The following is a 16942-nucleotide window of genomic DNA, read 5'->3' on the forward strand; positions in this document are numbered from 1 at the left end:
CTCCCACTCCTCCTGCTTGTGTTCCCTCTCTCGCTGCCTCTCTTTCAAGTAAATAAATAAAATCTTAAAAAAGGAACAGAAACAAAAACAAAACAAAACTAGGAGAATTGTGCCTGGGTGGCTCAGTTGGTTAAGTATCTGCCTTCAGCTCAGGTCATGATCTCAGGGTTCTGGGATAGAGCCCTGTGTTGTGCTCCCTACTCAGGGAGTCTGCCTCTCCTTCTCCCTCTCCTTCTGCCCCTCCCCCTGCTTGTGCACTCTCTCTCTAATAAATAAATCTTTAAAAAAAAAAAAAAACTAGGAGAGATCTGGTATTTAGCTGACAGCAATTTTAAGGTATTATCACTTATAAAACATATCCCATTATCAGAAATATAAAAATGTGGGAAAACATGTGCCCCACAACTGATAAAATGGAGTATTATGTTAACATATTTGGCCAATCAAAAAAGTTAATATTACTAATACCTATAAGCAAAATGTACTCTAGAATATGGTGCTAAAGATTTGAGATAAAAGTAATAATGTTAAGACTAAAGAGCATGAGATTACAAAAATTAGAATAATGCTTCCTATATAATTACCAGTTCAAGTTATACTAATACTCAAAGACTAGTATAATTTAATGTTTAAGGCAGAAGAGTAGTTACTCAAGAGACCTGAAGGAGTTAACTATGAGAAAAGAAGTAATTTACTTCTCAGTAATGGGATCAGGTGCATAAATCCTGACAATTCAGTATTAGTAGATGCCAGGACTGCTATCCTAGTTCTTGCTAGTATCAGCAAGATATTAATGGACCACAATTTACACGATCTAATCTTAAGTGGAAAGCAAGAAAATTAAGATATTGTACAGCAAGGACTCCAAGACTTAATTTAATCATCATTTAATATTATATCTGGATAAAGAAAAAGAAATGCTGATCAAGACTGTATAGTACTTATTAAAAAGAATAAATACAAAAGCAATAAACATTTTCAGGTTTATAAAATAAATATTCTAGGTTTCTTTGAAAATAAAGTTATTACTAAGTTTAAATGCACATGAAATTCTGAGTAATAGGATACACATTCTTATTTGATATCGGTTTCTAATATCAACTGTATTTTTCAATGATTGAGCATCTTTCTTAACTTAACCTCCTGAACCTGCCTATTTTTTTTTCCTTCTAAAAACCTAAGTCACACTGATACAGTTAAGGAAAACTTCTGGAAAAGCAATTCCAAAATGTTTTGGTGAGGTAAATTTATAATAAAATATTATTTCATTTATATGAAACCTCTGTAATTTATATTCAACATAAAAATTACTTACTGATGATCAAACAGCAATAGGTAGTTCTCTCATTGGTTAAAAATTAAAAATAAAAAACAATATATCAAGCACATTCCTTTAACATATTCCATATAATCCCAAGTAAATTAACAAACACACAGAAATTATAAGACCTTCACTGCTAAAATACTTTGAAGATTATATTTTTGTTTCAACTTGGTAATTGTATGAAGACACTTAATTACATAATAGCTAGAAGTGAGTCTTAACAACACAAGGCTCCCAATTTTTCTAGCACACTTTTAACCACAAGTCAAAAGAACGGTGAGGTTAAATTCTTAACATTGTAAAAACAGACTACTGAGGAAAGTCCCAAGAGTCATAAAATATGAACTATTATGAATATTTTTTAAAAAGAATACTTACGACTACTTCCAAGTTCTTCAAACAGGAACTTCACTTTTTCCCACTCTGTAGAATTTTTGTTATTTGGAACATTCAGAGGAACAAAAGCACTACAAAAAAGAAAATAAATCTGGTTAATGGCTGTAAAGATAAAAATTTAAATAAAAGGAAATGGTCTAAAACTCAATTCCTTTTTTTAAAAGATTTTATTGATTTATTTATTTGAGAGAGAGAACAAGAGAGCACAAGCAGGGGGAGAGGCAGAGCCAGAGGGAGAAGTAGGCTCCCCGCTGAGCAGGGAGCTGATAAGGGGCTGGATCCCAGGACCCTGGGATCATGACCTAAGCCAAAGGCAGATGCTTAACCAATTGAGCCACCCAGGCGCCCCTCGAAAACACAATTTCTAGTAATTTTTTTTTTAAAGATTTTATTTATTTATTTGACAGAGATAGAGACAGCCAGCGAGAGAGAGAACACAAGCAGGGGGAGTGGGAGAGGAAGAAGCAGGCTCATAGCAGAGGAGCCTGATGTGGGGCTCGATCCCATAACGCCGGGATCACGCCCTGAGCCGAAGGCAGACGCTTAACCGCTGTGCCACCCAGGCGCCCCTCTAGTAATTTTTTTAACCAAAAATCAACTGCCCCCACCACACACTCACAAATTAACAAATCAAATCTGCACCACATACAGAGGGGTGTGATAAGTTTCCTATCTATGTGTTTACCATATTATAAATTTCTTTTAATAGTTTTATTACTGCATTCAATATACCTAGTTTCCTTTGTAGTCCCATGTATTTTTTCTTTTTTTTTTGCATTTAGAATATTTTGAGAAGGAGCCATGGGCTAAAGATGATCTTTTAAAAAAGGCCCATAGCACAAAAAAGGTTAAGAATTTCTGTATTAAATCGGGACAGAATATAAATATACGTAATAATTTCAATATATTTATATGCATAGAGAAGAATAGAAAGGAAATAAACCAAAATGAACAGTAAATACCTTATTGTGAGACTAGGAGTAATTTTTACTTTCTTCTTAGCATTTTTTTTATGTCATACAAGATTCTAACGAAATACATAATGAAAGTAGTTTCTATTTACTTTTCAATCCATAGCTGAAGGGGGATCATAAAAATAACAGTGACAGCTTCCTAGGACTTACTCTAGATGCTTAACCTGGGAGAAAATAGCAGACAGACAGAGATGAAAGAAAGAAAAGAAAAAAGAAAAGAAAAGAAATAAGGAAAGAAGAAGTAATCAAGAAAAAGGAAAGAGAAAGGAAGGAAGAAAGTAGGTATCACATTAGTATCCAGTCAGAAACAAGATTAAGGTAAAGGTCTAGGTATCCCTTAAATTGTGTATGTGGAGAATCAAACAGAAATATAAGAAATAACTCTACTACTACCTCCTTTCTAACCTAATTTTAATTGTAAACAAAGCACAAAGATCTATCCTCTTTTGTAAAGAGGAAATACTAAATGAGTTCAACAATACAGTAAGTACCTAATAACGTGTGCAAGTAAAACAAAGTAATCATTCTTTTTTTTTTTTAAACCCTTACTCCTTGGTACAACTGATACTTATTCTTAAAAGAAGATGAATGGTCAGAGCATGTCAGGAGGTTATTTAAATTTCTAACTATTTGCACTGATGTGCATTTACTACACTCTTAATATTGGAGACTTATTTCACACCACTTTCAGAAAGAAAAGTGATCACTCACACAGAGTGAGAACAATAAATGTAAAAAGTTCATCACTGCTCTGGCCATAAGACCAAAAACAAATAAAAGCAGTGAGGTGGAATTAAAAACAACAACAACAACTCTTGCAAATTATACTTCTATAATGATATTAACTTATTTATTTGCATTTGAACAAAAGTATAAACAAAGCAAAAAAAAAAAAAACCTACCTATATAATATCCCTCTATTTTATTTGGACAGTTTTTGTTTTTTTTTTACAGACATATACATTTTTTGAAAAGTTTATTCTGAATTTGTTAGTTGGGAATGACCAATTCTATGAGTATGGGAAAAAAACTTCTATTTTGTACAAAATATCACCGATTTTACTCTTAAAATAGAAATATGTATTAAAAATATCTAAAAATAGTATTCATACTTAGAATATTTATTATCTATGTCAATTTTAGGTAACCAAAGTTCTGCCCAATAGGGGAAGAAAATTAACTCTTAGTTGTTGATGACACTTACATGTTCAAACACCTGAGCTGGACTCTTTAGCAGTTCAAAATTTAACAAAGACCTTTCCATGGCAAAAAAATTTTTTCTTTGTTTTAAAGGTCAAATGACCCAAACTACTGTCAGAATGACTTCAGGAAAATATTTATTTTGAGGAGATCCAGCAGAGTTAACATTTTAGCACTTACTTTTATGTAGGAACTAGAGGGAGGAACAAAAGCACAAACCCCAAAGCAAGGTTCTCCTCAAGTAGGAGAATCTTGTCACCAGGATTGTATAATCTAAGAAACAGATGTGAAATATTTTCACATAAACTAAGAGAAGCATCTATAGGCTGAATTCAAGAGTTATAACTAAATTCATCTATATATCCTGAACAATAATATTCGAAATATTTCACAACCAATTTGGCAAAGATACAAACTCATTAACAGACACACTGGCCTTAATTCTGGAAGACCCTGCTGAGCCAGGCTTTACCCTTTAAATGGGCCCAGGATGGGGTAAGAAGACTCAGGAAGACAGAGCAGCAGCTGACTGATACACAAGCATTTCAACCTCTTAACAACCCAAAGGGGCAAACTAATGTTCACTGGCTAAATGTCAGCCTGTAGACAAAGACCTATAAAGAGAAAGGAATACCTCTCAACAGATGCAAAGGCAACTAAAACTAAAGTCAGATGTGTCTTGAATATAGATACGGCAATTCTGATGAGGAGGCAGCATTTAATAAGGTTATCAGACATTTACTAAATGATGATGACAGTAAAGTAACCAGGAGTAAGAGTATAATGAGATCTGTGTGGTAGAAAATACAGATATTTTCTCAATCTCAATCTCTCTCAAAAATAAAAATGCATAAAGAGAATCTTGGCTTTCAAAAACACACCATACTAGATCAAGATAAGACCTGGAGCCTCAAAAAGTTATAAATTTCTCTTCAATCTTAAAAACAGTAAAACTGAAAAACTGCTTAGTAAAAATACTTTATACCCAATCTGACTCACTCTATTAGTTTAATACAGATTATCTCTTAAGGAAAAGACAAAGGAAAGGCTAACGAATTTCAGTAGATATGAAACTGAAATGATAAATTCAGTGGAACAGAAAATAAGATTTTCACATCTTACACCCAATCGCCAGTCATATTTATCTTCCAAACAGCTTATCAGTTTCTTCCTCTCTGCTCTCTCTGTAACTACTCTAGTTCAGATCCTCATCTGTAACCTGAACTATAACGATTACATGATTGGTCTTCCTATCTACCATTTAAAATATTTCAATTCTCCAACCCAACTCCCAAATGCCCCTTTCAAATGCATCCCTCATGGTGCTGTAACTCTCAGAATAAATTCATATATAATTACTTTCACACATTCACACACACACAAATGTACACACATCTTCACTGTCTTTCAATTTCTCAGCAGGATAAAACTCAAAATTTCTTAAACGTTGTTTGTAAGACCCAGAGTCTACTTACGCGGCTAACATCATAGCCTGTCCCTTACCTACACAAACACCTGAAATGTCACATCATACTTTTTTTTTTTAATTGAAGAGGGTGAGAGTTTAAATTCACATTATATGTAGGCCGCCTGGGTGGCTCAGTCAGTTGAGCGTCTGACTTTTGATTTTGGCTCAGGTCATGATCTCAGGGTCCTGAGATTAAGCCCCTTGTCCAGCTAAGCACTGAGTATAGAGCTTGCTTGGAATTTTCTCTCTCTCTCTCCCCCTCCTTCAGCCCCTCCCCTGCCCCTCATGTGCGCTCTCTCTCTCTCTCTAAAAAAAAAAGGGGGGGGCACCTGGGTGGCTCAGTCAGTTAAGCATCTGCCTTCGGCTCAGGTCATGATCCCAGATGCCTGGGATCAAGCCCCATGTTGGGCTTTCTCCTCAGCGGGGAGTTTGCTTCTCCCTCTCCCTCTGCCTGCTTCTCTGCCTACTTGTGTTCTGTCAAATAATCTGTTTCTGGGTTTGTCTCTCTCTCTCTCCCTCACTCGGCCCCTCCCCTGCCCCTCTTGCAAGCACTCACTCTCTCTCTCTCTAAAAAAAGGGGGGGGCGCCTGGGTGTCTCAGTCGGTTAAATATTTGTCTTTGGCTCAGGTCATGATCCCAAGGTCCTGGGATGGAGCCCCACGTTGGGCTCTCTGCTCAGTGGGGAGTCTGTTTCTTCCTCTCCCTCTGCCTGCTGCTCTGCCTACTTGTGTTCTCTCTCTCTTTCTCTGTCAAATAAATAAATAAATAATCTGTTTCTTGGTTTCTCTCTTTTTTAAAAAAAAATCCACATTATATGTTTTATATTATTCTTCAAATATTCCGTGTTAACTGCAGCCTCTCAACTACTGTTATGGACTCAACTCGTCCCTCTAAAATACATATGTTGAAGCCCTAACCACCAGTGTGATGATATTTGGATATTCGGCCTTTAAGGAGGTAATTAAGGTCAAATGAGGTCCTAAGGATAAGGTTCTAATCCAATAGGATTGTTGTCCTTATAAGAAGAGGAAGAGAAACGAGACAGTTCTCTCTCCCTGCTAGCACAGAGTAAAATAAAGGCCATGTGAGGAGATAGTGAAAAAGCCGCCATTTACAAGCCAAGTATCTTCAGTAGAAACCAAATTTGCTGACACCTTGATCATGGACTTTTAGCCTCTGGAACTCTAGAACTGTGAAAAAATAAATGTTCACCACTGGGTTTAAGCTACCCAGTCTGTGATATTTTGTTACGGCAATATTGGTACAGATTTTGCATAAAGTGGATTACTACTGTAACAAATATCCAAAAATGTGGCTGTCTCTTTGAAACTCAGAAATGAGCAGAGGCTAGAAGAGTTTTAAGATGCAAGCCAGAAAAAGCCTAGACTGCCTTGAAAGTGAAAAGAAAGGAAGGAGGGAAGGGAGGGAAGGGAGGGAAGGGAAGGGAAGGGAAGGGAAGGCAGGGGGAAGGGAAGGGAAGGGAAGGGAAGAGAAGGGAAGGGAGGCAGGCCCCAAATGGAGTCACTTATGCTAAGCCTCACCAAGATTTAATACCTAACCTAACAGCAATTTCAGGAGTGGAGTTAAGTAGTAAGGTAATCTTAATAGGAAGGTGCCCTCAGGGAAGGTGACCTTGCTTGAAACAATTCCCTCTTGAACTTCCTTATCTCACCTCCTTCTACTTATAATAAAAATCTTCCATTTTACATAACTCCTTAGAGCTCCTTTCTACTTGCTAGATCAGATGCTGCCCAATTCACAAACTGCTGAATAAAGTCAACTAGATCTTCAAATTTACTCATTTGAATTTTGTATTTTAACAAAGAGACTATTGATAAAAATATGGATGTGCAAGAGGGAGAACTCAAAAAAGAGTTATAAAGAAAGCCTCTGTTGTCTTAGAGAAGACATATATCATCATTAATAGAATGTTAGTAGAAATATGGATGCTAAAGGTCATTCTGGTGAAATCTCAGCTAGAAATGATGAACATGTTATTGGAAACTAAAAGAAAGAAGATAACTTGTAACACAGTGGTAAGGACTCTGGCTCAACTGTTTTTTGTGGTTCTGTGGAAGGCAGAACTTTTAAGAGATGAAAGTGGGTATTTAGCTGAAGAGGATTCTAAGCGAAGTGTTGAAGGAATTGGTTGGTTTCTCTTTACTGTTTACAGTAAAATGTGAGAGGAGAGAGGTAAGGTGAAGGAACTTGTCTATCCATATTGTAAAAGAATGATGAAGCCTGTGCTAACAGTGTGGCTGAACAACCATCTGATAAGGGGAGGAGTACAGGTGGAAACCATGGGTTTAATCAACCATCTCGGCAGAAGAAGCCAGGAATAGTGGTAGGATGATACTAGCAGGGACACTGACAATTTGAAATAAAGGGAACAGAGATGGCACAAAATAAGGTAGGCTATGAGATTTTGGGGATTCTACAGGACAGGATGACAGAATTATTTAGCTGAGAACATACTTTATCCTTCAAGAAAAAGTATCCAAAAGCAATTCAGTTATCATCAGGGCAGCCACTCCCACCACAGGCCCAGGGGGCAAGGCTGGAACCTCCTTGGTTTCCTCCGTTGTGGCCACCAGGCAACTACTACAAAGAGTCGAGGGGGAAGGACCTACGCCCAGAACCAAGAGGGCAGGGTCACTACCTAGAACCATGGTGGTGACCCTACCACCTGCCCCTCCGTGGGCCTGGAGAGCAGAGCATCCAACCAAAGATGATTATTCTTGAGTCTTAAGCTCTAATATAATTTGCCTTGTTAGGTTTTGGACTTGCTTGGAACCCATTACCCCTTTTTTCTTTCCAATTTCTCCCTTTTAGAACAGAAATGTCTATCCTATGCCTGCCCTACTATTCTATCTTTGAGGCACATAACTTGTCTGGTTTCACAGGTTCACTGCTAAAGAAGAACTCTGACTCAGGATGAATCATACTTCAGGTCTCACCCATACCTGATTTAGGTGATATTTTGATGAGACTTTGGATTCAGAGGACGCTCAGTTAAGACTTTGCGGGCTGCTGGGATGGGATAAATGCATATGCACATAATAAAGACATGAATTTTGGGGGGCCAGAGAACAACGTTATGGACTGAATTTGTTCCCCAAAAATTCCTGTTGAAGGCCTAGCCCCCAATGTAATGGCATCTGGACCCTAGTCTGATGGGATTGAGTCCCTTTAGGAAGAGGAAGAGACACAAGCGAGCATTCTTTCTCCCAGTGAGAGCACACAGGAAAGCTCATGTAGGACACAGTAAGAACGCAGAAGCCAGGATGAGAGTTCTGACCAGAAACCAAACTTGCTAACATTCTGATCATGGACTTCTAACCTCTAGAACTGTGAGAAAATAAATATCTGTTATTTACAGCACTCTGAAAAGATTGATGCACTATACATGCTATTTATCTTTTTTCTTTATTTAGTCTGATGCCCAATTTCCACTCCTCATATAACTTCCTTCCTATAACTCGATTACTGCCTGATCCCACAGTTCCTCCGTGACTCAAATTTTGCCTTGTACCCCCATCACTGAGCCCCTGCCATGAAAAATGCAAAAGGCCTCCTACCAACGTATCAATGAGAAAATAGAGGCCAATCAGACAGGAATTCTTTCATTTGCACGCAAAACCTAAGAACCCACTTGCACCTCTTTTCATTTTTATCACTCTTTTAACAACGGAGGAAGTATTTTTCCACCTGAATCAAAGCCTTCTACCTGTATGGGTGGTTTCTATGCCATTCCTTCTCACCCGTTACCCACCCGAGAGCCAACATTATCAATTCAATTACAAAAGGACTGCAGTACTGAGAAAGACGGGGGGGTGGCACAGGGAATAATATTTAGCAATCCTTCAGCTTATCTTTTACATTTTACAAAAGAAAAAACTCATTTTCTCAATGGAGCTAGATATTGCTATTGGAAGAGCAGAGACTAAACTTCGACTTTCCTAATGCCTGATTTGGTGGCTTACTCATCATTTCTTCCTGACTGCCTATAAAACTTACCATGAAATAAACTGAGATTCCGATACTCCCCCACCAAACCTGCTCCTCCTTCAGATGTGCTTATCTAAATTGATGACTTCACCCTTTCTGTGTAGCAAACAATTTGGTTTTGCCCAAAAGAGGTGCGAATTTTGCCCATGGTTCTGGCAGGTACTCAATGTCTTTGTTTAGGGCAGGAGCTGGTAACATCTTAAGTGGTGGGCCAGAAAGACCAACCATGTGATTTCGGGTGAGAACTTTGGGTCACATGGAGTCCATTGTCCTGGAGGCTAACTATGTGGGCAATCAATCAATCCGACTTGCCTAAACTACAGAGTCTCAATAAAAACTCTGTGTTTAAGGCTCACGTGAGTTTCCCTAGTTGGCAATACTCATGCATACAGTCATACATCAATGCCAGAAGAGTAACATATCTTGAGGACGAGGGAAGGTTCATATTTGGAATCCTCCCAGACTTTATCTTATGTGTCTCTTCTTTTGGTTGATCTTAACATGTATTCACTTATAATAAATAGTAACAATGAATATAATCGCTTTCACTGATTTCTGTGAATCCTTCTAGAGAATTGTCAAACTAGAGAGTGGTTTTAGGAACTCCCCAAAGTTGCAATTGGTATCAAAAGTGAGAGAAGTTTTCCTAAGACTTCGCAGTTTGCCCAACTGCAGGTACATTCTCAATTCCTCTTTCTCTCACATCCCACCTATGTATCCTATCAGAATATCCTGCTGGCTCTTTCTCCAAAAGATAGGCAGAATCAAATCACTACCGCCACCATCATGCCTTGCCTCAGTTATTACAACAGCTTCCTCACAGATCTCGTATTTCTATCCTTACTCCCATAAAGTCAAATCTTAAAATACCATCCAGGAATCCTGTTAAAATGTCAGATTATGTCACTCAATGACAAAAATCCCTCTGATAGTTTCCCATCTCTCTCACAATAAATGTCAAAATCCTAACAATGGCCTATGATATCCTACTAAATCTGGCAGCTCTAGTTACCTCTGGCCGTATCTTCAGCTACCCCAGCCTTCATTCACTCTACGCCAGCCACATTAGTTTCCTCACTTTGTCTTAAACATGCCAGATAATTTCTTGCCTCAGGGCTTTCCATCTGTTGTTTCCTCGGACTGGAATGCTCTTCCCCCACATATATTCATGACTCCCTCACTTCCTTCAAATATCTTCTCAAATACTACCTTCTCATCAGTGTCTTCCCCAACATTTCACAACCGCAACACAACCCGTTTTTTATTTTCTTTCTCTGTCCCTCTAGATCTCTCTTGAATGTATGCTCCATGAAGAAGAGTTGTCTTTTCTGTTAACTGCTGTTTCAGGAGCACCTTGTATGGTATCTGGAACATAACTAGTACATAATAATATTTGGAAAGTAAGTGAATGTTACATTGTTCAAAATGGCTGGCCAAATTGTTGCTTCTTGTTACTAGTGTATTTGCAAGGAAACATTTGCTTAACGTTTAGTATAATGCTTCCAAATAAATGTCATCTAGAGAATCTGTTAAAGCTTTATCTGAATTGTGCAAAATGTAAATCTGAGGACTGAAGATAATATGTCATGAAAAGAACAAGTAAATTTACAAATATATCCCCAGCTACCTTTTGCCTGGAACAGATACTCCCGCTGCTATAAAGATTTGTGGTTTTACTGATGGTTCTCAGTCACATTCTAAATCAGGAGATGGCAAACTACTGACTGCCTCTGTTTGTAAATAAAGTTTTATTAGAACTCAGCCATATCCTTCTGTTTCCATCTTGTCTATGACTACTATAAGGGTACAAGAGAGTTGAGTAGTTGCCACAAAGACCATATGGACCTCTAACTTAAAATACTTACTAACCCCCCTTTAAGAAAAGTTTACTGATCTCTGTTCTAGATAATTCAGGTTTCTAAATGAGAGACCTTCACATTAAGAAAAGCAAATTCACATAACTGTCTTTCTTAAAAGGCCAAAAGAAAATTAAAACATATATTCAATAGCTAAACAGAAAAACTACTAAAAAAATTTTCTTTCAATAAGTACTCTTTTTTTCATGACACATCAAGGCAGACAAAGGGTACTGGAAATATGCCTTGATTATAAAGCATTTGTATTCTAAGAACTCCTATAACTACAAAAGGTTACTGACCAATTTTATTCCACCACAAACTGTATTCAATAAATGACACTTTTTTTTATTTACTGAAATTTCTGAGACCAAATTATAAAAGGACCTTTTAAAAGCTTATTAGCACCTCACATATTTCCTAACATAAAAAAAATCAAAAAAATCAAAACCTATTTTAACAAGGAGAAATGTCTTCCATTAACAAGGACAAATGTTTTCCAAAGAGAAAATTTTAAATGTATAAAAAAATATGCAAAACTTATTCATATAAGTATAAAACCTTAAGGAAAAAGATTTAAGAAAGGAACTCACTGACAAAGATTAATTCAAAAATTTAAAGACTGATGCACCAAATCTAAAAAGATGCACAGAAAGGTTTCATCAAACAGCTGTTTAAAAAAATGGAAAAACTGCAAATATCATAAATGTCCAAGTAATCATCACTAGAAGATTAAATAAATTGTCATATCCTAAAAAGAAAATGCAATATAGTCAAAATTGATAACTCTACATTTACTATTCTAAAGAGATGCCTACAGTATGTCAGTAAGTAGATTATCAAGAATTCATAAAATAAAATCACATCTGTGTAAAATTGTAACACGGAGGGTATATGGGGGGGGAGGGCACTCTGCATGTATCTGAGCACATAAAAAATGTCTAGGTGGAACAGCATATATAAAAAAGGTTAACTGTAGTTATTGCTTGGTGGCAATATAAAAGGTCATTTATTCTTTTTCTTACATTTTTTTCCTAGATTTTTCTGAATGAGCCTTTATTTTTATTATGTTATTTCCATTTTCAGGGGGAAAAAATCAAGACTTACCCAACTAAAAGAAGAAGTGCACAAATTACAGCAAATCCCAAAGTATACTTGAATGCCGTTTTAATTTGCTGGAAGTCAAGGGGGAAAAGTATACCATTTACTAAGGCCTTTAAAATATAAAATATTCTTTAAAAATAAATGAAATATAAAATATTCTTGCTACGGTGTAACAGTACTTTCACATCAAATGTACATTTATAGTCAACTGTGTAAAATTTCCTTGTTGAAAAATATTCTTAAAATTTAAGGAAAAACAATGTAATGCCATATCATAAGTTATCTTTGCAAACTGCACTAGACTTTAAAGTCTTTTCAACGATTAGACCTTGTGGAAATCAATACTCAAAAGCATAATCAATTCTTCAGTGGACATAATCATTAGTAAAATTATCAGAATATTTACTAATATATTCCCCCAAACAGGAAGCAATCAGAATCTACAATACCCTGCCCCCAATTCATTAAAATGGGTTATAGTAATTACAATGAATATTCAATATGCATGCGTCTATATATGTACATTTTATATAAAATGCATATTGTATTTATATAAAATAAAAAATATGGAGAGAATATGCATGCGTCTATATATGTACATATTTTATATAAAATGCATATTGTATTTATATAAAATAAAAAATATGGAGAACATATATATAAATATATAAAACATTTATCATTATCTTTGTCCAAAGACAAAGAAAAACACAAAGCTGGATATTCTAAATATGGAAAGAAAAGTTAACCTCAAAAAAAAGGTTAAATTAGTAAAAACACAACAACCAAAAAAACCCCCAAAAAACCCCATTATTTGTCTCTCAGATTAATAAGTCTCTAAAAGTTTAAAATTTAAATTCATGCTTCATATGACAAATTCTTCATAAAGGAGTTAAGTTAATCTTTAGGAAAAAACCTAAAATAACGGTTGAGGAGGATCTTAAGATCAACCAAAGGGTTGGGGAAGATGAACTTTAGAAGAAGTGAAAAGAGAAAGCATGTACTCATTCCATTTTTAACATTAAATTCCTAACCACCCACTTCACCTTATATATGTTGGGTTTACAAATACAGAGTTACATAAGTATCTGCAAATAATTAATTTTGACTTTCTTTATAACTATTTAAACATCTTATTTTTTCTCTAACATACTGTACTGATTACCACTTGGAATCACTTAAAATATTGTTATGTTCTTGTTCCTGATCTTAATGCAAATACTTTAAGGTTTTATAATAAACACGATTAAGAATAACGCTGGCTTTTAAGTAAAAGCTATATATACATTTTAATGTATTTAAACACAAAACATAAATAGGTATAAAACATATTGCTGTAACTCAATAAAAAGACATTCCTTTTATGCTGCTTTTTCCTTTAAATCAGAAAAAATGGTCAATTTTAGCAAATACCTTTCAACATACAATTTCTTCTTTAACCTATTAAATGACTACATACTAACAGATGTGCTGATTTTAAACTACCCATGCAGTCTAGAGATAGGCCCAAACTCAGTTATACTGTATTAATATATTTTTAAGATACCTCTGAATTCAATTTGCTAATATTTCAGTTAAGATTTGTATACCAGTACTTAATGTGATGCTGGTCTGAAGTTTTAGACATGCATGTATGTTATATTTATCAGATTTTTATATCAGTGCTATCCTGGATTAGTAAAAACAGTCGGCAAGTGTTCCTTCTTTATGTCCTAGAACAGGGGTCAGCAGACTGTCCTGTGGGCCACATGCAGCCCACCTCCTATTTTACTGGATAACATCAAGCTCATTAAGTGTTATTTCTGGCTACTTTCAAGTACAACAGCAGAGGTGAGTAGTTGAGACAGAAACTATATGGCCCACAAAGCCTAAAATGTTTACTTTTGAGAAAAAGAAGAATTTTGCTCTAGAATTGCTGTCTAAACAACAGTCACAAGTCACGTGACTACTGAGCTCCTGAAATATGGCTAGTTCAAAGTGAGATGTGCTGCAGTGTAAAATACATTTTAAATTTCAAAGGCTCAGTGTGAAAAAAAATTTAGTATCTCATTAATAATGTGTTCTGACTCTATTTGAAATGATAATACTTGGAACCTATTACATTAAATACAATGTGTAATTAATAATAATTTCAACTGCTCCTTCTTACTTATTTTAATGTTGCTACTACAAAATTTAAAAAATTTCACATCTGGCTCACACTGTATTTCTATTAGACAACGTGGCTCTAGAATAAATTCAAAGTCATGTCACTCTTTGTGAAAGGAAATAATCTTTCCTCCTCCCCCTAAAATAAACATACTTACGGTACATTTACTAGTATCATCATCATCCTTTTCTTCATAGTAGAAGTAGACAAAAGGGATCCAGAAAAACACACAGAATAATATAACAGAATATAAGGCTGTGGAAAGAAATAATAAGCTGAGTTCTACTGACTACATATAAACTTAATAATTGTTATATATATACTTATGTGTGTAATTAACATACAAATTAACATACCAAATTCACATTTACTACCACATTCACTTCCCCATCTGATCCCTATACACATAACTCTGTTTATATGTAACATCCCAATCAGCCTTTTCTGATCCCTGTCCCAAGAAATCAATAGCGCTATTAGACAGATCATAATTCAACTTAACCATGGGGCAATTTTCAGCAATAATGATAATAATTACGCCTGTAACAAGTGTAGCAGCTAATATCTGAACTCTTACTATGTACTCACCACAGTGCTAAGAACTTCCTATGAACCAACTTATTTAAATGAACATTAATTTTTGGGGCGGCAGGCTGGCTCAGTTAGTCGAGTGACCAACTGGATTTCATCAGGCATGATCTCAGGGTTGTGGGGTCAAGCCCCACAAGGGACTCCACGCTCAGTATGGAGTCTGCTTGTCCCCCCCTCCCTCTGCTCCTCTCCCTGCTCCCACACATGTGTGCTTGCTTGCTCTCTCTCTCTCTAAAATAAATAAATAAACCCTTAAAAAAAAAATGACCGTTAACTTTTGTATTCCTTCCAACTTAAAATCAAGTTGACACAACATTTTCCAGTCACTGAAGTTAAAGAAATAGCTATAAGTGATACTATCCTTTGGTACAATTAATTTCCCCAATCTAAGTTTAAAATATGTAGTGTTATAAAACTGATCTTATACAAATCAAGACCAACAAAAGGTAAGAATGGTAAAACAGTAAAATCAGATTCAAAGTTAACTGATATGAATTAGTATTTATATGCTTTAAAATAATATTAGAGATACTTTGACCCAGTAATCAAAATATTTTTTAATTCAATGTATTACTTAAAATTTGAACAAAGTATATTTAACAATAAAAAAGAAAACAGCATAAACAACTTTTCAAGGCTTCACAAATCTTAAAAAAGTGCTTTTTAAAATTTCTGTGAAGGGGCACTTAGGTGGCTCAGTCAGTTAAGTGACCATTTGATTTTCACTCAGGTCATAATCTCAGGGTCCTGAGATGGAGCCCCAGCCAGCTAAGATGTGGAGCCTGCTTAAGATTCTCTCTCTCCTTCTCCCTCTGCCCCCCCCATCCCCCACCCTAGCACACATGCTTTCTCCCTCTCTCTCTCAAAAAAAATTTTTTTAAATAATACAAAAATAAGGGGTGCCTGGGTGGGTCAGTCGGTTAAGTGTCTGCCTTCAACTCAGGTCATGATCTCAAGGTCCTGGGATCAAGCCCCACATGGGGCTCCCTGCTCAGTGGGGAGTCTGCTTCTCCCTCTCCCTCTGCTCCTCCCTGTGCTTGTGCTCTTTCTCTCTCTCTCTCTCGTAAATAAATAAAATCTTTAAAAAATAAATAAATTAATAATAATATAAAATCTGTGAATTTACATTTATTTGCATGTGCATAAGTTCATGGAAAGACTGAAAATATAATTATATAAAACAGTCACAGGATAATAGTTATTATACTCCTTTGTAAAAAAAAAAAGCATTTGTTAGTAATGTATAACTTCAAATACTCTGTTGGAAGGAATGACTGTATAAGTTATAGAATTTTAAATATGATCTTAAAACTTGCTAGTACTATCTCATTTATCTGGAGGTCACTTATGAAACAGCCCCTATTAAATGCAGCATAGCTACAACTCAGCAAACAAAGCCCTAAATAACCAATAGAAAGGTAAAAGATAATTTTTACTGATCAATCATAAAATAACTGTCAGCAACTGAATTCTGGCACTACACATATTTAGTGAAATGTATGCAGTCTTTTAATATTATGAGAAACTAATAATGACAGTAAATCTTTAAAGGTAATGAATATTGGTGTTTCTACTATAAAACAGAGAGTAGAGTTAACCCCTGAAGTTGGCTGAGGCACCAAGTCCCTGCAGAGATAAAAATCTACACATAACTTTTGACTCCCCTAAACCTTACCTAACAGCCTACTGGAAGCCTTACTGATAACATACAAAAACAGTCAATTAACGCGTATTTTGTAGGTTACCTGTATCAGATACCATATTCTTACAATAAAGTCAGCAAGAGAAATGAAAATATTAAGAAAATCATAAGGAAGAGAAAATACATTTACAGTATTATACTGAATTTATTTTTAAAAATCCACATTAAGT

General features: G+C 35.6%; 1 protein-coding gene across 1 annotated transcript in view; it reads right to left on the reverse strand.

Annotated features, from left to right (window-relative positions):
- The window catches only part of LMBRD1 (LMBR1 domain containing 1), a 114796-nt gene that overhangs the window by 74125 nt on the left and 23729 nt on the right, over nt 1-16942 (reverse strand). Inside the window, exons 3-5 of the mRNA XM_008684898.2 lie at nt 14637-14734; nt 12334-12401; nt 1703-1791 (exon numbers count right to left, since the gene is read on the reverse strand). Of these exons, the coding sequence (XP_008683120.2) occupies nt 1703-1791; nt 12334-12401; nt 14637-14734 (255 nt within the window). The remainder of the gene's footprint in view (nt 1-1702; nt 1792-12333; nt 12402-14636; nt 14735-16942) is intronic.

The sequence above is a fragment of the Ursus maritimus genome, unplaced genomic scaffold (genome assembly GCF_017311325.1).
Source record: "Ursus maritimus isolate PB19 unplaced genomic scaffold, ASM1731132v1 scaffold_29, whole genome shotgun sequence".
NCBI lineage: Eukaryota > Metazoa > Chordata > Mammalia > Carnivora > Ursidae > Ursus > Ursus maritimus.